Source organism: Bacillus rossius, chromosome 16 (assembly GCF_032445375.1).
Source record: "Bacillus rossius redtenbacheri isolate Brsri chromosome 16, Brsri_v3, whole genome shotgun sequence".
NCBI classification, from domain to species: Eukaryota; Metazoa; Arthropoda; class Insecta; order Phasmatodea; family Bacillidae; genus Bacillus; species Bacillus rossius.
The window spans coordinates 44,980,498-45,005,722 of record NC_086343.1 but is presented as its reverse complement, the minus strand read 5'-3'; the positions used below and the strand labels follow the sequence as shown (position 1 = coordinate 45,005,722).

General features: G+C 36.3%; 2 protein-coding genes across 2 annotated transcripts in view; both read right to left on the bottom strand.

Annotated features, from left to right (window-relative positions):
* Positions 1 to 25,225, bottom strand: part of LOC134540487 (gastrula zinc finger protein XlCGF26.1-like) — a 206,645-nt gene that overhangs the window by 2,503 nt on the left and 178,917 nt on the right. The window lies entirely within an intron of this gene.
* Positions 1,889 to 20,588, bottom strand: LOC134540271 (uncharacterized). The gene is made up of 3 exons (XM_063382929.1): positions 20,398 to 20,588; positions 12,832 to 16,339; positions 1,889 to 1,929 (listed from the first exon to the last, which is right to left on the bottom strand). The coding sequence occupies exons 2-3, from the start codon at positions 16,331 to 16,333 to the stop codon at positions 1,889 to 1,891; spliced, it is 3,543 nt and encodes a 1,180-aa protein (XP_063238999.1). The 5' UTR covers positions 16,334 to 16,339; positions 20,398 to 20,588.

Here is a 25,225-nt window from a genome sequence, read left to right as displayed (position 1 = left end):
CTCTCTCTTTCTCTCTCTTCTCTCTCTCTCTTCCTCTCTTCTCTTCTCTTCTCTCTCTCTTTCTCTCTCTCTTCTCTCTCTCTCTCTCTTTCTCTCTCTCTTTCTCTCTCTCTTCTCTCTCTCTTCTCTCTCTCTCTTTCTCTCTCTCCTCTCTTTCTCCTCTTCTCTTTCTCTCTCTCTCTTCTCTTCTCTCTCTCTTCTCTCTCTCTTTCTCTCTCTCTCATCTCTTCTCTCTCTCTCTTTCTCTTCTCTTCTCTCTCTCTCTCTCTCTTTCTCTCTCTCTCTTTCTCTCTCTCTCTTTCTCTCTCTCTGCTTTCTCTCTCTCTCTTTCTCTCTCTCTCTCACACACACACACATATACGCACTTGCACGCACGCACGGCGCATGTTCATTGCTCAGTCACAAAGTAGTGTTCAAGGCCGACCGAGATTGCCCGAGCCTGAAAAGTTTGGACAATTTTACACCCGAGCCCGCCCGAAGTCAAAAAATTTTGCCTGCCCAAGTCGGCAAACACATTTACTTTGCTACGTTCCATCGTCAGCCCGTGAATAAAATACAGGTGTCTGTGTCGCCAGACAGTGGCGACTGGCGAGTAGATGCGTGCGCAGCCAGCAGTACCGCTCTCCTTCCCCTCACTTACCCGTCCACACGTGTTTTATTTTCGTTTTTTTTTTTTTTTTTTTTTTTTTACGCTGTGAAGGAACGTGGAAAAGATAATTGCTTGAGCTGTCAAAATAAACATCGCTGATGGCAAGGGCGGGAGCGCATCCTGTCTGTCTGTCGCTGTGATTATCTACTCCAAAAACATGTCACAGCATTTCAGGATAGCATTGTTCTTATATCATTCCTTTATAGCAGAATGTTTTCTACCTGAACCACACAAGTTCCCTCGCCACGTTTTGAACGAAAATAACAACCAGCTGGCTAGCATAGCCGAACTCGCGTGACGTGAATTCACTTAGCGCGAGTATTTATCGGAACCCATTGTTCGGGGGTATGCGAGTCCGAGGTGTAATATGAATTTAAAAAGTTGTCATTTTTACACCATAGACTATTTGAATATGAAATCTATGCGAACAAAGGCGATTTTTTTATGTATTTGGATATATTGAGGGGGGTAAAAATTGGCCCGAATTCTATATTGCGACCATTCCGTTTGTAAGTCAGTTTTTCCGGAAACCGTGAGGGGTCGCACCAGCGGGATTCTACTGTATATTACATTAAGAAACGAATGTCATATATTATTGATACATAAAATAACACTTCAAAGGATTTTAACTACACGCCTGTTAGCCTAAATGAAAAAAACAAGATGGTTTTCTTTCACTTAGGATTTAAGTTTGTTATTGGGCCATCACCGGCGGTGCTATGTCCAAAACCTCGGGAAGAACCCAGTGTTGTGGATGTGAATGTCCGCAAAGAGCGCCCGGCTAGTCTCCGGAGCTAAACACCAGAGAGAGGTGGGTCGTCACCCCATGTGGTGGTGCACAGAGTTCGAGACTGCGATAGTTGGTGACCTATTATAACTATTATTGCAGCACTCCGCTGCTCAGCTTAAGATGTTGATGCCTAACTAGCGTAGACGGGTTAAAACAGTTTGGTCAATAGACTTGAATCTCATGCATTTGTCGGGATGCTACACAGCCGCGTTGGCACATCACACACTATAAAACCAGGTACTATAAACACTCGCGACCTGATTCTGCCGAAGTCTATTCAACCATTCGTCCCGCGGACAGTGTGCTAGATACCATAACTGGTCAGTCCCGTGGAGTGGGTTCTACACACAAATATCTGTATAGGATGATAGTGCAGTCGGTAGGAGTGTGCGCGACACAATTACCCGCAGATCTCGGACGGGAGTCGGCTAGTGCCGCACACGGGAGGGTCACCTGGCGGTGAGCTGCAGCTGCAGAAGGTTAATCCCTCCTGTGAAATGGTTCGGAGTCACAGCGGTTAGCGTAGACCACGGCTCCAGTTTAATTACTCATGGAACAGAACGAATCGCTCAAAGTTTCAACTTTGAAGGCTCTCCCGCGACGCTCAACGCGTGAGCTCTGAACGGAGGCTGGATGCAGACTGCCAGAGATGGGGAAGGGGTGCGGGAGGGGCGGAAGTATGCTTTCGCGCCAATTACATGCAAACAAAACTTAACTACTCTTACATAGACTTACAAACTAACAGTCTTACAGCATTCCTTTACAATTAAATGTCATTGAACATTAATTTAAAAGGTTTTATGATTTATGTGATTATTTATGTTATGAATAATTATTGGCTGCTAGAGTCGAACGGAAGATTGTTCGATACTTGCTTGGATCATGCCATTTAATATTACATACCTACTTAAACTGAAGGCGGTACCCACAAAGAATGAGTGTTTATTTACTATAATGCGCTGAAGGGGCCACACACATTCTTACAGTGAACTTTCCTTTCTGGGAATTTCACCAGATTAAAATGAGACATACATTCTTACGGGGGCAGGGATTCACTGGGCAGCGGCCCTGCACGGCCATGATCGAGGGTGCGTGCCCCAGCGGGGACGGATATTAGCGGGTTGGCGACCATAGCAGGTACCACGTCAATGCCCACTTACACGTTTTTAAACATGCTTGTTTCTTTGTCTCACTTGGTAAAATATTTGTTAGTTACAATTTATAAAAGTATGATTATAAGGTAATATTCAATTAGTTGAATTGGTAGCATTTTGAATTGTTAAAATGAACTTAGCACAATTATTATTACTGTGAAATAGCTCAATGAGCTGTCTTATTAGTGTAATATTACGAATATATCATAAATAAACTACATAATAATTAGCATTAAGCGAGATAGGAAAATAAAATGGAGGAATGGAAAATGGATTTGGTGTGAATAATGCAACTGTAAAAAAAAAATTTAAAGTGTAGAATCACTGCAGTAAAAACAAAAAGGTAAGTAGGGTTGAATGGATGCAAAGTTTTTGTGATTTTTAAACGTTTTATGTGTATGTATTGTTGTGTGTTAGGTGACAATTGCGTATTTAATTTAGGTGAAATATTGATATAGGTTTTCATACAATAGATTTAATTACAAACAAGGTTTCTTAGAGAAATTGGTATTTTATGTGGTGAAACAGAGACTTCTCCAATAAATTTTTTGCTGTGTAGTATAATTTGCGATACCAGTCAATAAATTATGGAAGATAATATTACAAGATAAAACTTCACTGTAACATGAAATAGACTGGAGTGTAATTTGTGATACCAGTATTTGATTAATTATAAATATGATGTTTCGAGATAATATTCCATGGGTATTTTGAAGTAAAATACAGTCACATGCAGTATAGTCTATTATGCTATAATGATAATTAAATTGTAAAGAAATAATTTTAAAAAAAATTTCACAGTTATAAAGAAGTAGAATGCAGTTTCACGCTGTCTACTGTATGTGCTAAAACGGGAAAGAATCGTGGTATTGTGAAATACACTACAGTACCCACCCGGTATAGTGTATTTAGCAATATCGATTATTAATGTATTAAAAGAAAGAATTCATAGGAAATATATTCACGGTATTGTGAAGAAGACTCAAATCCCAAATGGTCTATTGTATTTTGCGATACCAGTAAATAATTTATTGAAAGTAATAAATAAAAGAAAAAATGATTGCAGTATCGAGAAGTAGACTACAGTTCAGCTGTTCTAGTGAAGTACCGGTTTTAATTCTTTATAACTCACGTCTCTCGCTACTTTTATTTTTCAGAATCACAACATTTTATAACAAATAGGACCAGTTTATAATTCATGATAAAGATGTAATTTATGTCATGTACCTACGGAAATAATGTCTTTAATAATGAAATTTCAGTATCGCAAAATAGACTAGAACCAAGGGAGGGGGTATTATAATGTAGTTTACGATACTGATAAAACATAATATTCAAAAAATGTTTTACATGAGAAATAGTGTGTTTATAGTTCTCCCACCCAGAACCCCCATATTCCCGCGCTTGTCCCATAAGAATGTTTGGGTGGTAATGACGTAAGCGATGCCACCTTGGTGACGTCATTAGTAATGTTATGGAATCATAAAATGCACTAGTCCCCGGGATCTTTTGACGTACTAAATTAAAACAGCGAGCATCACGTACCACAGGATCTTTGTTTACAGGATCATACCATCAAGGGATAAACTTGGATGCGTGATACAGCACAATTACTCAATTTTTGTTTTAAAACATGAAGCAATTAATACATTTTGTATTAATTTATAATAGAAACAAACTTATAGTGGTAGGTATGTACACAAATGCATGCATACCTACTATAATGCACATATTTTATCTTATGTTTTAAAAGCCCTTGAAATTGGCATTTTGTGTTGTCAGGAGTTTTCAAAAGGCATTTTTAAGGGCAAGTATTTATAAACTGGATGGCGGTCAACATGAAGAATATATGTTTTTGTATGGTGGTAGGTATATTAACACCACATATACCTACATATTTTAGTTTACGTTTTAACAGAACTCAATATTTGCAGTGTACACAAACGTGTACTTGAAGGAATTAAGATTTTCTTTTTTTAAATTACTAGTGAACACTATCTCTGGAATTAACAATAGGGCGCCAGAGGTAATCAATAGGTAACACAAAATAACACTATCAATAATTATTTTTATTGCATTAACCATGGTATGAGAAACCTCGAGTCATGGAAGTTACAAACAAATATTAGATACAGTCTATGGGATGTAGTAGATAACCTGACTCTTGAATAAAATAAAATAATATAAATAAAGTTCCTGAAATTGTACACAAAGTAAAAAAGTTTTGGGGTTTGTTCAGTGTTTTTGCCGATAATCGCCGAAAGTCAATATTAAATTAATTTGATGATTATCCAAAGTTTATACTAATACAGTTCGCATACGTTGACGGTAAAATTTACGTCAGCGTTCCAATATTACGATGATGCAGACCATACCTTAACTCTGGACGATTAAGGTCGTTCGTAAAATACGTCGTCACTCACGTGATTTGAATGTGATTCTTCTGCATTCAATTACAGGGCGTCGATTACTATTGCCCAGTATTTTGACGTAATTTTCACACCAAAAACGCCGAAATTAGCATCGCCACGAATAAAATACTCCCCGAGGAAATGGCCGAGTCTGCTGCCACTCGAGTGAGTGGCAGCAGCAAACTCCGAGTCGGATATCACTGCTGACACTCCGGTATGACGTCACTGCTCTCTCATTGGTTACACAAAATATGTTACAAATACTCGAGTGGCAGCAGCAAGGAGCATCTATCGGGCAGCAGCATACAATTGAAATAAGATGCTGACACTTCAATAATTCAAGAGCGGACTATTTAAACACAATTATCATTATTATAAATATAATATCTCAGTAACAAAGATATGTAAATTAACTAATAATATTTACATATAGTTAAAATTGCGAATTAAATTTTTAAAAAAATATTTACTTAGCAAAGCAATATAAATGCTGTAGATAAAGTAACTACTTTATTACTGGTAAAAGGAGGTACTTGTACTATTATAGTACATATATGAATTAGCAGCTACCCCTCGGATAGTACATATTTCCTTGCTGACACACTGTTTTTCGTGGGTGATACAAAGGCATGCTTTGACCAAACTTAATTTTTTTTTGTCAATTTTAGTGTAAAAATAAGTTTTTTTCTTGATTCAAATATCAAAAACATTAACAAAAATTTAGTATCATAAAAATATCAGTAGTTAAGTGTTGGTGATCCTCGGGAAACTGTTTCCTTGCTGACACTCGGTTTTTGGTAGGTGATACACAGGCATGCTTTGATTGCAAATTTAATTATTTTTTCTGGTAAATTAGCGTGAAAATTTAATTTTATCTTGTGTAAAATATACAAAACATATATACAAAAATTTATTGTCTTAAAAATATCAGTAGTTAGGTGTTGGTGATCTTCGGGAAAGTGTTTGTTTGCTGACACTCGGGTTTGGTAGGTGATACACAGGCATGCTTTGATTGCAAATTTAATTTTTTTTTCTTGTTAATTAGTGTGAAAATGAATTTTTATCTTGTGTAAAATATACAAAACATAAATACAAAACTTTATTATCATAAAAATATCAGTAGTTAGGTGTTGGTGACCTTCGGGAAAGTGTTTCCTTGCTGACACTCGGTTTTTGGTAGGTGATACACAGGCATGCTTAGATGCAAATTTAATTTTTTTTCTTGTTTATTAGTGTGATAATGTAAAATTATCTTGTGTAAAATATACGAAACATAAATACAAAAATTTATTATCTTAAAAATATCAGTAATTTGGTGTTGCTGAAACTCGGGAAAGTGTTTCCTTGCTGACACTCGGTTTTTGGTAGGTGATACACAGGCATGCTTAGATTGCAAATTTAATTTTTTTTCTTGTTTATTAGTGTGATAATGTAAAATTATCTTGTGTAAAATATACGAAACATAAATACAAAAATTTATTATCTTAAAAATATCAGTAATTTGGTGTTGCTGAAGCTCGGGAAAGTGTTTCCTTGCCGACACTCGGTTTTTGGTAGGTGATACACAGGCAAGCTTTGAATCCAAATTTAATTTTTTTTCTTTTCAATAAGTGTGAAAAATTTTTTTCTTTATTAAAATATCAATAACATTAATACAAAAATTAAGTCTCATAAAAATATCAGTAGTTAAGTGTTGGTGATCCTCGGGAAAGTGTTTCCTTGCTGACACTCGGTTTTTGGTAGGTGATACACAGGCATGCTTTGATTGCAAATTTAATTTTTTTTCTTGTTTATAAGTGTGAAAATGTAATTTTATCGTGTGTAAAATATACAAAACATAAAAACAAAAATTTATTATCATAAAAATATCAGTAGTTAGGTGTTGGTGACCTTCGGGAAAGTGTTTCCTTGCTGACACTCGGTTTTTGGTAGGTGATACACAGGCATGCTATGAATCAAAATTTATTTATTTTTTTCTTGTTAATTAGTGTGAAAATTAATTTTTATATTGTGTAAAATATACGAAACATAAATACAAAAATTTATTATCTTAAAAATATCAGTAATTTGGTGTTGCTGAAGCTCGGGAAAGAGTTTCCTTGCTGACACTCGGTTTTTGGTAGGTGATACACAGGCATGCTTTGATTGCAAATTAAATTTTTTTTCTTGTTTATTAGTGTGAAAATGTAATTTTATCGTGTGTAAAATATACAAAACATAAAAACAAAAATTTATTATCATAAAAATATCAGTAGTTAGGTGTTGGTGACCTTCGGGAAAGTGTTTCCTTGCTGATACTCGGTTTTTGGTAGGTGATACACAGGCATGCTTTGAATCAAAATTTAATTTTTTTTTCTTGTTAATTAATGTGAAAATTAATTTTAATCTTGTGTAAAATATACGAAACATAAATACAAAAATTTATTATCTTAAAATATCGGTAATTTGGTGTTGCTGAAGCTCGGGAAAGTGTTTCCTTGCTGACACTCGGTTTTTGGTAGGTGATACACTGGCATGCTTTGATTGCAAATTTAATTTTTTTTCTTGTTTATTAGTGTGAAAATTAGTTTTTATCTTGTGTAAAATATACGAAACATAAATACAAAAATTTATTATATTAAAATATCGGTAATTTGGTGTTGCTGAAGCTCGGGAAAGTGTTTCCTTGCTGACACTCGGTTTTTGGTAGGTGATACACAGGCATGCTTTGATTGCAAATTTAATTTTTTTTTTCTTGTTTATTAGTGTGAAAATGTAATTTGATCTTGTGTAAAATATACAAAACATAAATACAAAAATTTATTATCTTAAAAATATCAGTAGTTAGGTGTTGGTGACCTTCGGGAAAGTGTTTCCTTGCTGACACTCGGTTTTTGGTAGGTGATACACAGGAATGCTTTGAATCAAAATTTAATTTTTTTTTCTTGTTTATTAGTGTGAAAATTAATTTTTATCTTGTGTAAAATATACGAAACATAAATACAAAAATTTATTATCTTAAAATATCGGTAATTTGGTGTTGCTGAAGCTCGGGAAAGTGTTTCCTTGCTGACACTCGGTTTTTGGTAGGTGATACACAGGCATGCTTTAAATCCAAATTTAATTTTTTTTCTTGTTAATTAATGTGAAAATGTAATTTTATCGTGTGTAAAATATACAAAACATAAAAACAATAATTTATTATCATAAAAATATCAGTAGTTAGGTATTGGTGACCTTCGGGAAAGTGTTTCCTTGCTGACACTCGGTTTTTGGTAGGTGATACACAGGCATGCTTTAAATCCAAATTTAATTTTTTTTCTTGTTAATTAATGTGAAAATGTAATTTTATCTTGTGTAAAATATACAAAACATAAATACAAAAATTTTTTATCTTAAAAATTTCAGTAGTTAAGTGTTGGTGATCCTCGGGAAACTGTTTCCTTGCTGACACTCGGTTTTTGGTAGGTGATACACAGGCATGCTTTGATTAAAAATTTAATTTTTTTGCTGCTACTCCACTAATTTTTTTTTTTTGCAAAAATGAGTCTGAATTCTAAATAACCAAGTAATACGATTAATGAGGTAGGTTCAATTAAATAAATAATTTTTGAAGGCTTGATTAATGTTACCTTTCGGGAAGCATGTTCCTTGCAGACACTCAGTGTTTGGTAGGTGATACACAAATTTGATTGCCAATTTAAATTTTTTTTTCATGTAGTGTGAAATCGTACCTTTTTCGTGTGTGTAAATATCCCATACATTATACAAAAATTTATTATCTTAAAAATATAAGTATTATGGAGCTGGATATCCTCAGGAAGGTGTTACCTTGCTGCCACCCCACTTTTGAGATTGTGTAAAAAAATATGCTTTATTGCTTAAAAAGTCTGTATTCTAAATAACTAAGTAGTTACGATTAATGGGGTAGGTTCAATTAAATAAATAACTTTTTGTAGGCAAGATTAACTACCTTTCAGGAAGCATTTTCCTTGCTGACACTTGTTTTGTGGTAATACATGATTTGATTCCAAATTAATTTCTTGTGTTTTAGTGTGAATTTTTTTTTGTGTTAAATATCACATACATAATTTATTTTCTTAAATTTAATTGCTTTAGATTTAATATGTATGTACAAAATATAAATGATTTGCATGTATCAATGACAAGAATAATTTTGGTCTATAAGTTCCTTCTACTTCTGGTAGTTGAATAAAACAATCACTCACTATTTAATGATCATTTTTATTATGCAAGAATATCATTAAATCACATATTTTTTTTTAACAAGCCATACTGGTCTGGGTGCTCTCACTGGTGCTCGCTGCAGGAATGTTGGCTTGGGTGGTGATAAGTCAACCGAGGCAACCAGGTCAGGGGAGGGACTCTGCGCCTAGGGTCCCCTAGTAGCTAACTTACACTCCATGATTGCTTCTGAATAATTCTCACATCCTAGAAACATACGCTGGTTTCCACATCACCTTTGAGACAAATCTGTCTCAAGAGGTACAGCGCTCAATGCGTTAACTCATTTTTTTACATGGTGAGTTTCCCCAAGAGGCCTATTAAATCCATGGTCAAACCAATACACTAACCCTTACAATGGGACGTCCTTCACAATCTGAAAATCATGAACAGAAAATGATTAAATATTACGCTTTGATACCAAAAGGTAAAAAGTAAATAAATACACAGTAATAACAGTATAATAATAAAGCATTTATAATGCAAAATGAAATTTTGATAGCAATACTCCAATACACTAACCCTAACAGGGGGCGTCCTTCTCAATCTGAAAAACATAAACAATCTGAAAAACATGAACAGATTGATTCATTATTAAATGTTGAAAATTATTAATTAACTGCATGCATTATATTATGCTTTGATACCAAAAGGTAAAATGTAAACAACTACACAGTAATAACAGTATAATAATAAAGCATTTATAATGCAAAATAAAATTTTGATAGCAATACTCCAATACACTAACCCTTACAGGGGGCGTCCTTCACAATCTGAAAAACATAAACTATCTGAAAAACATGAACAGATTGATTCATTATTAAATGTTGAAAATTATTAATTTACTGCATGCATTATATTACGCTTTGATACCAAAAGGTAAAATGTAAATAACTACGCCGCCGATTCATCATATTGCCATCCGGGGCAGTAAGCGTGGGCGAGGCCAGAAACAGAAGTTTCTATAACTCGCTAAGTGCATAGTAAATCAGGTGCACCCCACACTGGTGAAGAATAATTTGAATCGACGGCGGGGGTGCGTGTCTTGTGGGATAGGTTTGGCACACGGGCCTGTGTGTGCGCTGGTAGGTTGTGTAATCCTAGAAAAGTTACGTGTACCTAATTTGGCGGGGGAGTGAAGCTCCCCACCAGTCAGATTGGCTAACTGGCGTGATGTAGTGTCGTGTTGGTGTGCATTAGAGCCTTGTCAGTGTGCTGTAATATCAAGTGACCTAGTTAAACTCGGGTGTGGCGTGTAGTGTAAAGCTGTGCGAGCCGCTCCTCCGAACCCCTGGGAACACAGAACATGCATGGGTAGTTAGCCCATTAGTGCATGTAACAGGTAGTTCAGGCATATAATCGTGTGGTCGTGTTGGTGAACGGTAAAAGAAATTACATGGATTAGTAAACTTCTGGCAGCCTTAGGGACCGAACTATTGCGTTCCAAAATAGCTCTGTCAAAGTTAGACTAAGCCAGTATTGCTGTACCTAGCCCCCTGGCTGTTGTCTGCTATAACCTGTTAAAAAAAAAGTGGAGTTAGTGGATTGTATTCCCAATGAAGGTCGTCCTATTTTATTATTATTTGGGCAGAGAAATGCCCTCGTCCAAAATTTGTTTTATTTTATATATTTTAAATTTTTTAAATTTTATTTTTTATATTAAATATAGACTTAAAACTACTGTACATGCCCCCAGAGCCCTGCCCTGACAGGCATGCATGTCTCTCGGCCCGGATCCCCAGCGAGGGCTGGGGCAGCTCCCTCTACCAGTTCACCTGCATGATTCTGCCTTGACAAGGTGCTACGACGTGTGTGTGGATTGTCGCGTGTGTTGTAGTGGTGTGGCTGTAAAATTTTACGTACCCCGGGGAACGGAAAAGATATTTATTAGGTGATGATAAGTTTACGGAACTAGCTTTGTTAATTCAAAATCCCATGCCTTCCGAAACGCGGCCGGCACTGGAGGTGAAGCCTGCCAGGCGGGTCTCGCCCTTCAGGCATAGGGAGTCAGCCCTAACAACACTGGCAGTGAACCCTACGTGGGTCAAAACCTACACCTGCATGCTTCGGACCATTTTGAATTAGCTAGGAGAGAGATTTGCAGAGAAGTTAAGAGAATTAATTGGCTATTATTAAGTGGTGAGGTAGGAGTGTATTTTATTAATATGATTCAAAATCCCATGCCTTTCCGAAACGCGGCCGGCACTGCAGGTGAAACCTACCAGGCGGGTCGCGCCCTTCAGGCATAGGGAGTCAGCCCTAAGAACACAGGCAGTGAACCCGAGGGGATTGTACATATACCTGCGTGCTTCGGACCATTTTGAATTGTATAGGCAGTGTAAACTTTAAACTGTAGGCATGTATGGCATTGATAGTCCAATCACTGTGAACATAGCTCTGCATATCTCACATCCTGGTGGTAATTAAATAAAATGAAATCCTACAATATCAAACGCCTTACAAAGATCAGATATGGGGGAGACATAAGGCAAACTTTTTATTCAAGGTGGTACCTGGTGAGAACCTAAGAGTAAAAAAATACATATGAGCAACATTATTACAAATCACACAAATTACACATGTACTTTTCATCAACATCAATAACCTTATTGAGACAGCTTAAGTGGTACCATTCTTTACAACTATCACACTGCACCATAGCATTTAAAGTTTTGAAGTTTGTGCTTCGTGAATGGGGCAACCTGCAAACACAAAATATGTTACACTTAATTTCAGTGGAAAAAGTTTTCTGTCTTACAGGAACTGTGGGAAAAGGTTCAATGGAGCCCTCCTGCAAACATTTAAGCAGATGTGACCTCATCTGTGCCTGCACAAAAGCTCGACCATGCATTGAGAATCCATTACATAAAGCTACCGCTCTGGCAGTTGCAAAAAGGCCACAGTCATCAGAGCCCTTCTGTTCTTGGGGGACTTGATAGTGTAGTGTTATTTTACGGCCCCTGAATTTCATGAGTTCAGCTGCCTGCACAGTAATCAGCTCTACAACACTTCGATTTTTAGAATAGAACTTAGAATCAAACACATCCACATAACCTTCTGGACATTCAATAGCAGAGATGGTAACCCAGTGTTTATTGCAATAGATAACTTGTACCCACGGCTGATCTGCATTCTGAAACTGTAAAACAGTACCCAAAAGAGTATCCTGCAAACTATTAACAAAAGGATACTGTTGCTTAAGCAACTTCTGAGCACATGCAACTACTGTATCGTCCAACCATTCTCTAGATGAAAGGATTTTCAAAGAACTTTGAATGTATTTACAGGTAACGGGGTTTTCCGGAATGCAGGCTTCTGGAGGTGGGTCATCTACGTCTTTCACTTCTGGGATGGTGGCCAGCTCACATTTCCTAGAATAATGTTGAAATATTTGAGGAGTTCGAGACCTCTTTAAATCTTCTTTAATGCAGGCTTCCTGACGTGGATCATCTACATCTTCAACTTCTGGGATGGTGACTAGCTTACGTTTCCTAGATGTATGTGGAAAAATTTGGAAAGGAGTTCTAGACCCCTTAGGACGGCCCCTACGCTTCACAACATTAGGAATAATTAATTGATTTCTAATACTTGACAAATTATTACCAGTGAATTGACTTTCTAGACTATCAAAACTTTGTGGTTCATTACCATATCCATTAGGATCTGCAATTAAACTACTACTGAAGCTTTCCTGCAAAACATTTTCACAAAGGTTTGGCTCAGAAAGAACGGAATCATACCTAGATTCTGGTAGACAATCAACATACTGAAACTTAGTCTTATCATTAACACTAAAGGAAGAAGATACAGTTAGAGGTAAAGTGGATGCAGAGGAAACATTTTCACAAAAATTACTTTCTTCACTGGGAACACTTGAACCTGTAAACTTTAAAAACTCTCCCAACTCATCATGCAGCAAAGAAGCGTCTGCTGGGCAGCTGAAATTATTATTTTCACAGAAACTACTAGCAAGACTATTAACAGAGACATGTTGGGGGGAACCAATACTGCCATCAGTAACTACAGAATTATGTTCTGGTAAGTGCATGCTGGTACTCCGGAAATCTTGTAGTAGCTGTCCAAAGAATTCATTGGTCTTGTTGATGCAGTCATTGAACTGTTTTACACCTAATGTCGCAATGAAAGAAGCAATTGGTTTCAAATGGGAAAGAGCCAAGTTATATTTCTCTCTTTCGGAAAGAGGCTTTCTCAGCAGTGTTTTCTCAACAACATATGTGGAAACAGACATTTCACTCTGAGAAGATGGCAAAGAACCCACAAATGTATCTTTCTTCCATCTACTGCTGACAGTATCTTCTGAAAATACACACATTCCACAAGCTCTTCTGGCAAACAACAAATGTGCACAAGGCAGAGAATACTGTGAAAAAAATGTGCAACTGCATACTGTAAAGTTATTGCCTATACAGTAGCTGAAGCCATTAAAAGACACATTACCATTAGCATATATCATTTCTTGTTTAGACTTTTCCAGCTGCCTACATATTAATTTGGTGGCTTCGACAGTGCAATGAGAAGATATCTGTAAATGAATATTATCAGAAAAATTCTTATTAATATGAGTCTTCATTTCTTTGAAAGCTTCTTGAGAAAAATTGACTTCCAAAACTCGTATGAAATCACATAGTGCCTTCACTGCCTCAGGTAAATGCATGCTTGACTTCAAATACTGTTTCAGCTTTTGGTTATGGCTTTCCAGTCTGTTATTTGTATTATTACCTAAAGTCAACTCCTTCCTTCTGAAAGCAAACACCCAAAGCTCTTTACATTTATCCCAGTTTATAATATAGTATTGCATAAATTCAGAAGGGGCAACATTTAACAAAACCTGAAAATTAGTGTTATAAGAATCTTCTGTCGAAGAATAAAGAAGCTGCTTCAAGCATGCCGCCACCTGTGCCTTCTTCTCTCTCGTACAATCTAACGACGCAACTTTTTCTTTGAAAGCCTTCAAGACATGAAAGGAGCATAAAATAATTTTGCATTGGGGGAGCATTTTTGACACTATATTCATTTCTACCCTGTCTTTGTCCATTATCATTACTTTGCAATTTAACATGTTAGGATTCAGGTCCAAAACTTTGACAAAAGCTTTACTAAGAACTACTTCTGTTTCATTTCTGACAAACACATAACTAATAGGTTTTCCATGCCCTTTCCCATCCTCACACAAAACGCAATATAATGGATAACCTTCAGCATTAACCTTGTAAGTACCATCTATCATCAAAACATCACTGTATTTACTAGCTAAATTTTTCATAAAACTAGTTTGCATTACAAGAAAAAGTAATTCATTATTTTCATCAGTTTCTATATGAACTGAACAGCCAATTTCCTCTTGCAGTTTCGTTAGCTCATCTACCAACAAAGCTGCCTGACTGCGCCCATCAACAATATTCTCTTTTGCCCGCTGACGTAAATTGTGAACATCCTTACTCTGTAACATTTTCCCACTTTCATCCCCAATAAACTGTCTCAATTCTTTCGTGCCCATGTTATATTTGATTAAAGGGGCAATTGCCTCTTGTTCCCCCTTATCAAGTAATCTTTGATCAGGATAATGCATAATGACATCTGGACCAGTTTCATGATTATGGCAATCAATCATACTACGCACAACATAACATTTCAGCTTATTATTATAAATAATTTTTACATGTACAGGGCAACCTTTGGCATTATACTTTTGATTTGGCCGAACATCATTACCTCTAATCCTAGGCTTACCAAAATGTTTACACACATATTTTACCTGCACATAAGGAATATTATCACCACCACCAGGACTTCTTACAGAATGGTTCACTCTCATTGGATGATGTCCTTCTTCTAACCACTGTTCATAAACCTCTGTAAATTCCTTATAACTACTGAACGATACACCTTCTGATAATGAAGTGGCTCCCCCTCCAACCAGACGGCTCCGAACTTTCCTTGGATTTACACTATTCTTAAACCTACAATCTTTCATCTTTTTACTGCACTTTTTACCACCAAAACTACTTTCAAACATGCTGGCATCTTCGTTCTCTGTTACAGAATTCAAAACATTAAACTTGTTTTCATGGACAAATGATTCAATACATGGCAGAACTGGGCGAAAAAACCTTTTTGAAGCACTGTGCTGAAAATATGGCAGTGGTGAATGAGGTGCAGAAGATACGTTGTGTAGTGGCCCAGACACTTTAGCCTGAGATGATGACTGTCCAGAAGATGGGGTACACACAGGAACCTGAAAATTGCTTTTAAGAGACTCAACAGCTGATGGCACAACAGGATTTACTGGGGCAAAGGAATTCTGGACTACACAAGGTACACAAGAAATTGAAGTAAACTGGCTAGGCAAAACCTTCAAACGCTGAGACATTCTCTGAAAAGCAGGTAGTTTTTTGACTTTTGGAACCTGAGAGAGTACAAAACGCTTCTGTGTACAAGATTCTTCCAGGGAAGGAAAGTCTTCATTAGAAGGTAAAGATGCCGCGACCCCTTGCTGCTTACTAGAAATTGTAGTAATCCTGGAAACAACAGCAACATTTTGTTCTGTAGGAACAGACAATTTGATGGGCACCTTACTCTTGCAAAACTTCCCATAGGATCTGCACAGCAACTTGCAACCTTGAGCCGTGATGTGAAGTCCATCAAAAGAAATCATTCCAGGCTGCAAAAAGAAATCCCACAGTTCAATGAACATTACCTCCATGTTTGGCAAACACTGTCGCAGCATATCGTTTACGCAAGCTGACTTGGCATTCATCCCAGCAACACGCTGGCCAGATGTTTCACAGCGGTAGCCATTCATTTTCCTTGGTAGGATGCCTGACACCATCAGTGTAGCATACGAATTTACCCTCTTCAAGGTCTCTGCAAAATTCAAAATATGGTCGACGATGGTCTCTGCATCCTCGCTCAGCACATTGTTGGTTCCGCAATGGAGGACTACTTTATTGAAGTAAGGTCCAACCTCTTCAATAATCGGCACAAGATCCTGAACCTTGTACCCTGGTTTAGGAATGCAAGTAATTCCATCCCAAAGATACTGGTTCAGGTACTTGACCTGAGAATCCCCAATGATCAGCGCCATCTGAAACTGCAAAAGAAAATAGGTCAGTAAATATTCCTATACAACCTATGAACCATTTACTTTTTTAACTGGTTCAACTAGCTATATTTTGCTACAAATGAGGCAACTAAAATAAGACTAGTAATTAGCAGTTCAATTGAAAAAAAGGTAAAGTTCTTGTGCCGTGACTTTTCCGTAGTTAAATACGTAATAAAATAAATAAAAAAAATTTTTTTTTTCGAGGTCTAAAGACATTTCTAAATTCAGTAGAAATTCCTGTTTACAGCATACAATACAATACCTGTCCAATGATACCGCCGCCACCATTTTTTGCTTCCACTACTAACCTAAACTAAATGATCAATCTCACAACAGAATGTTGTGAATCTTAGGTCTACGATCCTGTAGTTCTACATAAATTATAGTGTTTTATATATATAATTGTTAATTATCTCGACTAGTCCTCTTCCTTAAAAAAATATTAAAAATTTGGGAATACTTTTATATTATATTACAATATTTCCTCCATTTAACACAACTTGCGGAGATACGAAATTCCAACTCGTTTAGTAGATATTGCCGTTTATACATTAACATACCTGTACATTGGTGCGGCCGTCGCCATATTTTTTTCCCGCCATGTGGGTCCTTGTATGTTTGTTTTAAACTCAAAATAACTAATGGTCGATTAGGTTAGGTTAGCTACATTATAAATACTTTAAAACATTGAGGACGGATGATTAGGTAAGATTAGCGAAATTGAAAATACTCTCAAATCATTATAAATGGTTGATTACGAATTAACAATATAATATATAGGTATCCAGACCTAGCAAACCATTCACACAATTTCACATTATTTTAATGTAGCTCTAATAATCTAACAGTCCACAATGGTTTTAAGTATATTAAAGTAGGTACTGTAATTTCATATAAAGGTTTATTCTTACGATGTTGTTTGTAATATGAATTGTGATCATGACGTACAAAATGAATTGTACGTACTTTTACTTGCTTACTAAAAACGGTGTATGAATGCAATAGGTAATTTACCTTACAAGTGACAAAATAGCACAGTGTTGTCTAATCACCTTGGATGTAGCAGTCAATTGTTTTTTATAGAAAGGTTTCCATTGGATAATTCAAAATATGTACTATTTAGTCTCGTCTGAGGAAACGTTAAAGAGAATGCGCCGTTTAAACATTTCAATACCGGTACATTGTTGGGGCCGTTGCCATATTTTTTGTTTGCCGCACGGGTTCGTGTTTATTTTACAGTACTTTAAATGGAGCTATACTAACCAAATCAACCGTCCACAATGTTTTAAAGTATTTATAATGTAGCTAACTGTACCTAATCGACCATTAATCATGAGTTGTCCAAAATAAACATACAAGAACCCACGCAGCAAACAAAAAATATGGCGATTGCCGCAGCAAAGTACAGGTATGTTAATAAATAAACGGCGACTTCTCCTAAACGTGTTGGAATTTTGTATCTCCGCAAGTAGGGTTAAATAGAGGAAATTTTGTAGCACAAAATAAAAGTATTTCCAAATTTTTAATATTTTTTTAAAGAGGGACTAGTCGAGATAATTACCATATAATTATATTAACAGCTACGGCACTGTTTATGTATTGTAATTTAAGATATATACAGTGATTTCCAAGAAAAAAGTGAATACAAAGATGCTGTTTTCAGGGAAATACAATACATTTCTAGTACTCGAAAAAAGTATTTTCAGATATTTATTATTAAGTTCATTTCCAGAAAAGTCTTGATGTAAGAAAATTACAGAAATCAATTTTATTTTAAACAAGCACACTAAAAAAATTTATGTGTCACTGTATTCATTAGTTTAGAAAATGTAATTTTCTGTTTATTTAGGCCCGTTATACAATGACATGGAAACAGAGATGGTTCACACAATCAGATCTCACAGAATAGTAGCACGCAGATTGAAAATGACCCGCAAGGATTAACTCGGCAATCTGAGTTCTGTTTACGTTGCTCCACGCACCCAATAGAACATGAGTACTTGGCTGCTGTCATAAACATGTTAAAAAATTATCCGAAGTACAAGACTATCTAGTGTTCAATTAATAGTCATTTATTTTAAATATGTATGTAAACTTTGCCCATGCAATGGTTTGGAAGAATTTTTTTCAATTAAAATATTTGGTAAGGTTGAAGAGCAATCTTATAAGTTAAGTTTTCATAAATTGTGGAAGCAGAAGATGACAGTGAAAAGTTCTGAGACATCTGTCTCCATTTCAGCGCCATTGTAGAATGGGTCTAGGGCCTATATCTTATTTGATGTAATTTATTTATTCTATCTGTTCCATGAGTTGCAGAAATGATAGCTTTTAATACATTTATGCAGTTGATTAAATTGTTACATTAAAAGATGTCTCAGTATGTATGGTTGACATGCTAACAATGTTATGCACTGTTTTAAGCAAATGTGAGCTATTTCTTATTAAAATTTGTAACATACCCACCAACAATAATTGTAAGACTTAAATGTTGGACACAACAAGAAAGTACACGTTTATCACTGTAAATTTATGGATTCCTGCCACCATATGTACCGCAGCAGGCAGAACCACAGATGGCCAACACACAGGGCAAGAGTTCCGCACATCAGCATTGGCATATCTATGACTTATATAACGATAAATATTGCCATTGTGGTTATCTCCGAGGTTAGACAATAGAGTTTCAGGGTAAATTTTATATTCTAGGTTAGCTAAATCAATAAATATTACAGGTTAGTCTAAAAATGAATTATTGAGGTTAGTTGGATTAATATGATCATTTTAAAAATCACTAACCTTAAATGGTGGGCTTCATTTTAATTGGCCCTTTATTCTTTTTTAATATGTAACTTATAGGAACCACATAAATACATTATTACACAAGGAAATTTTTTTTTGTTTCCTTATTATGTTCAGTTACAAAACATTTATTGAAACTAGTTTGCAGATAGCTAACATTTACAGTTTTAAATATTATTTACATTAGGTTAGATAAGAAAAACTGTAAAATAGTTCTATCAGTTGAATAGGCTGGGTTAGCAAGATTCAAAATAGGTACTGAAAAATAGTCTGGGCAGTTTGCTAGGTTAGGTCAGCTACATGCACTACCTAAAATACTGTTGCACACCCAACGGTAATAATTTCGGTAATAAAATTGGGACGGCCGCATCAATGTACAGGTATCTTAATTAATAAACGGCAATAACAAGTTGGAATTTTGTATCTCTGCAAGTTGTGTTAAATAGAGGAATTTTGTATCATAAAATAAAAGTATTCCCGAAATTTTAATATTTTTTAAAGGAAGAGGGACTAGTCGCAATGAATATGATAGTACCTATTATCAGATCAGATAAAAATCCAAACGTGATTGTTTACTTCCTAACATTATTTGTAATTTTTTTTTTCTGGATCTTTTGATGTTCCTACTAAATTAAAACAGCAGGCATCATGTACAACAGGATCATGCCATCAGGGTCAATGGATAAACTACCTACGTGATACGGAACAATTACCGAACTAATTTTTAATAAAACTGAACTAATACAATCCATCCTTGAAACTAGAAATTTAAAGTAAAATGATTTGAATATTCACGATGTTCCTATCCACAATGACCAAAAATATTCACGGAAATCGGTATATCCACTGTGATTATTGAATCCCGGTCATTGCCAGCCACGTGGATAACGAATGGACAACACACTATACGCAAATCAATATTTATAAGAATAAAACCTATATTAAGTACTTACGAACAAATACAAAAAAACTAAGCGTAATGCTCAATACCAGCTTAAACATTCAAAATACGACACACACACACCAAGCACAAAGATCGGAGCGAAATCAATATGGCGATGCAGTTATGGATTCGTTTCCATTGTTATTAAGTAATATTGAAATAATTACAATAAGTTAAAAGAACAGTATTTAAGAAATATGTTTATGAAAAATTACGATCGAGTCCAACCATGTGGATAACATATGGTCAACACACTGTACGCAAATCAATATTTAAAAGAATAAAACCTATATTAAGTACTTACGAACAAAAACAGCAAAACAAATTAACTCAGAGGTCAATATAAGTTAACAAATTCAAATACAGCAGCAACCACACGGCAAGCACAAAGCACAGAGCGAAATCAACCAAGCAGCAAGCACAAAGCACAGAGCGAAATCAATATGGCGATGTGATGTGGTTAGGAGATCTTCCAGTTGTGAAAAAATTGATTTCCGGTCACGTGTAAATCATTTCCGGAGTGGCAGCAGTGAAATCCGATACGGAATTGACTGCTGCCACTCGAGTGTCAGCAGACACTCCGCGAGGAAATACACATCCACACGCACTAAATGTAGGGATGCAAACGATACATCGATGTTTTCAAAACATCGATGTATCGTTCATGAAACATCGATGTTAGCATCGATATTTTGAAGAGCGATACATCGCCGATGCATCGATGAAAAAGTCGAAAAACATCGACATCGTTCATCATTAAAATTACCCTAGTTTTTTATAATATTTTGGCTATCATTTCATGAATATTTATTGAATATATAAAAAACATTACTATACGACATTTAGTTTTCAAGATACAATTTTTTTAACTGTCTATACTTACTATAAAAACCTAAATTTTTAAGTAGGTATCAAAAATGTAAATACTGAACTATTTGGTTGATTTCAGTATTAATTTTTTCCAGTACTTTAAGGTGTGTAAAATCATTTGGAAAAAATAAATACCGTTAAAAAAATTTGTTTAAATAAGAATTTTATTTAAATTTTGAAAAATATAGGGAAAAAGCAGCGAGACTTCATGGACAATTTCATAGCTTGTTGTACATACAAGCAGGGGCGCAACAAACAGGGGGGCAAGGGTATTTTGCCCCCCCCCCCCCCTTCTGAAACCTTGAAGTGGCGGCAAACGGGGGCAAAAAAAGTGCTGTACAAGTCGGATATGTTATTTCCACTAGCTGTGTAATCAATTTTTAGATAATAAAACTGCTTGTATAGCACCATTTTCCACCTTGAAATACAAATTTTCCCGGGGGAGGACCCCCCGCCTCAATAGGGGGGATCGATAATACTTTATAAAAAGGTATATTGACCCCCCCCCCCCTTGAAAATTTAGTTGTTGCACCCCTGCATACAAGCTAGTGATTGGTACCGATACGGTCTCGCTAGCTCTATCGAGAAAATTAATGTTACATTTTTAACCTGTACATACACTTCATGCTTTTTCCCTATTTTTGACGTGACAACGTCTAATAAATCTATGAACGCCGGCTGCACGCACGAAAAAGTGTCCCGTAACGCAACGTTTGTTTCGTCTTTTCGTTTTGTCGTGTTTTTGTTTCGTTTCAACCGTTGTGCTGAATTTTTTGGGTTCAATATTTCCGTGTCATCATCATTTGTGGGTTTTTTCAGTTCTCTTAGTACATTTTTTTCTTTGTTTTGTTAACCATATTCCTGTTACGGAATATTTTGTGATGTTTATATCCGTGTTGACAACAGCAATTTTTTTGCTTAATTTTGTGTTTTTTTTTTCCTTTTTGGGTTTTATTTATTTTTTATTTTTTCTTCAACAGAAAAAATTTCTTAGCAATGGCGTATGTCCAAAAACTTACATCAAGTCCCACTACGATGTGTCCCGTTACGCTCATTGTATGCTTGCGCCGCATCTCTCTTCCACTCGATTGGAACAACATTCGATTTGACTTTTAAATCATGTTTTCGTCGTTTGAATTATTAATATTATGTAATTTAACGATCGTCCACCGATTTTCAGCACAATCGGTACAGTTATTTAAAAGTAATGTTGAATTTTGAAATCCGTTTGTTGACGTGACAATGTCTAATAAATCGATGAACGCCGGCTGCACGCACGAAAAAGTGTCCCGTAACGCACATTGACCCACTACGATGTGTCCCGTTACGCTCATTGTACGCTTGCGCCGCATCTCTCTTCCACTCGATTGGAACAACCATCGATTTGACTTTTCATTCATGTTTTCGTAGTTTGAATTATTAATATTATGTAATTTAACGATCGTCCACCGATTTTCAGCACAATCGGTATGGTTATTTAAAAGTAATGTTGAATTTTCAAATACGTTTTTGTACGCACAATGGTGTTTTACAGTTACACATAATAATTCAAATTACACCCGGGATCTTTTGCACAATGTTTTAAAAAATATTGTAACACATTATAAATAAGTTTGGTGTATGCGTATTTGTTATAAAATTATATTATAAAAACGAAATCATATTATTCCCCTACGGTGCTTCTATCTACGGTGACGGACGCGAGCCGAACGAATCGGCTATCTACCCGCTTTCGCGGCAACCAGGCACTCGTTAATACATATTTTCCTTTGTTTATCGCGAGGGGCGTTATTATGAATGAATTATAAATACAATTTCGTGGCCGGGGCCACAATTGCATATCATTTTGAGCACTGGAAGACATAAAAACGTAAAATATTATGAACGAATTTTAATCTCAGCCCCAGCGCACCACGAGTGTATGGGTTAGAGATTAAAGAGGAAATTATTTCTTAAACTTACTAATACTTATTTTATTAACTGTAAGGGCATTTTTATTAAATTCTACGTTTAATTTCACGATGAACAAACTTCGTCGTTAAATGTGTAATTGCGAAAAAGCGTAAAACATTCTCGACGATCTTGAAATTAAATAGCAAACATGTATAAAAGTTATAGTTAAATAATCTCTTCGTTAAAGTAATAAACATATTTGAATTAATGAGTGCAAATAAAAGTAATTTTATCAATTAAATTGTAGATTTCATTTCACTCCATCTTTGTATCCATACAAAATAGTGATAATTCAATAAAAATTATTCATTTTTATTCATAAAAGTATGCAATCATTTCATCAATGTTTTGTTATGACGTTTTCACGTTAAACTATCGTCCGTAAACTGACTTTACAGACAACCATTTTTTTTTCAATTGCTTTTAATACATTTTTTTGTTTTGCATGAGACACGACTGTAAATGGGTTGTGGATATTGTGGTCAGGAACCTGTAGTAGGTATGGTTTTTGTATACATACTATAATTTTAATCATTTCGTCATGTTTTTCTTTAATATTTAAAAACATCGGTTAAAACATCGATGTATCGGTTGTCAGAACGATGTTTTTTTTACATCGATACTTTTTCGTTTGAACATCGATGTTCGTGATATCGATGTTTTTAAGAGCGATGTTGCATCCCTAACTAAATGGCGTCATTTTTCACTCTCTTTTTCTTCTCTCTTGCCGAAATTAAATTGTTAATTGAAAAAGGCCAATCACGGCTGCGACACGTTAGCGTCCTTTTTAATTAAGCCAATGAAATGTCATTATTACTCAAGCATAGGCTCGTTAAAGCTGTTCCAAACGCTGCGCGATTATTTATTTTAGCAGTTGTCATGACGACGCAGCACGAGCTGCGCGCGCCGCCATGTGTGAAACAAAACAAAAACACTGCCGAAAGTCCGGGAAGCGGTATTATCCTCGAACGTAAAACAATAATAAACATTTTCAGTTAGTCTGATAATACCGTTCAAAGAATAATAATAAAATGTACTTAGATTTACCACAGCACGAAAACGCACTGATAAATTCAATAGCGATTTACGACCCGTCCGAGCAACGAAAACATAAAAAACCTCGATTAAATTAAAACAATAATTATTACAAAACGAAAGCGACATGGATTCAGTTTTTAAAAAAAAGTCTTCAATAAATTTTAAATTACATAAAATAGCTCTCCGAACACCTCGTGCGGGGGCTTTCGGGGCCCCGGCCAATCACAGGCCTAGAAGCTCTCTGATTGGTCGGGGCGCTGGGGGCCCCCAAACAAAACTGTTTTTTTCTCCCGACACCAAGGCAGTCGCATTCCAGCTCCGGGCGTGTTCACACCGCGCAGAGCCTACAGTTTAAAGTTTAAAGTTTACACGGCCTATACAATTCAAAATGGTCCGAAGCACGCAGGTGTAGGTTTTGGCTCCCGGGAGATTCACTGCCTGTGTTGTTAGGGCTGACTCCCTATGCCTGAAGGGCGAGACCCGCCTGGCAGGCTTCACCTCCAGTGCCGGCCGCGTTTCGGAAAGGCATGGGATTTTGAATTGTGAAACAATTATAATTTCTATATATAATAACAACAATAAAAATAAATAAATACAAGCTACAAAATAACTTCAGCATCATTAACTCCACTTCTTTCGATTCAAAATGGTCCAAAGCACGCAGGTATGTGCGGCCCCCTCGGGTTCACTGCCTGTGATGTTAGGGCTGACTCCTTGTGTCTGAAGGGCGCGGTCCGCCTGGTAGGTTTCACCTCCAATGCCGGCCGCGTTTCGGAAAGGCAGGGGATTTTGAATCATAACAATAAAATACACTTCTAGCTCACCACTTAATAATAGCAAATTAAATTTCTTACATTCTCTGCATTTTTCTCTCTCCTAGCTAATTCAAAATGGTCCGAAGCACGCAGGTGTAGGTTTTGGCTCCCGGGAGATTCACTGCCTGTGTTGTTAGGGCTGACTCCCTATGTCTGAAGGGCGAGACCCGCCTGGCAGGCTTCACCTCCAGTGCCGGCCGCGTTTCGGAAAGGCATGGGATTTTGAATTAAAAAAGCTAGTTCCGTAAATCCATCATCACCTAATTAATTTTCCCTTCCCCGGGGTACGTAACATTTTACAGCCACACCACTACAACACGCGCGACAATCCACACACATGTCGTAGCACCTTGTCAAGGCAGAATCATGCAGGTGAACTGGCAGAGGGAGCTGCCCCAGCTCTCGCTGGGGATCCGGGCCGAGAGGCATGCATGCCTGTCAGGGCAGGGCTCTGGG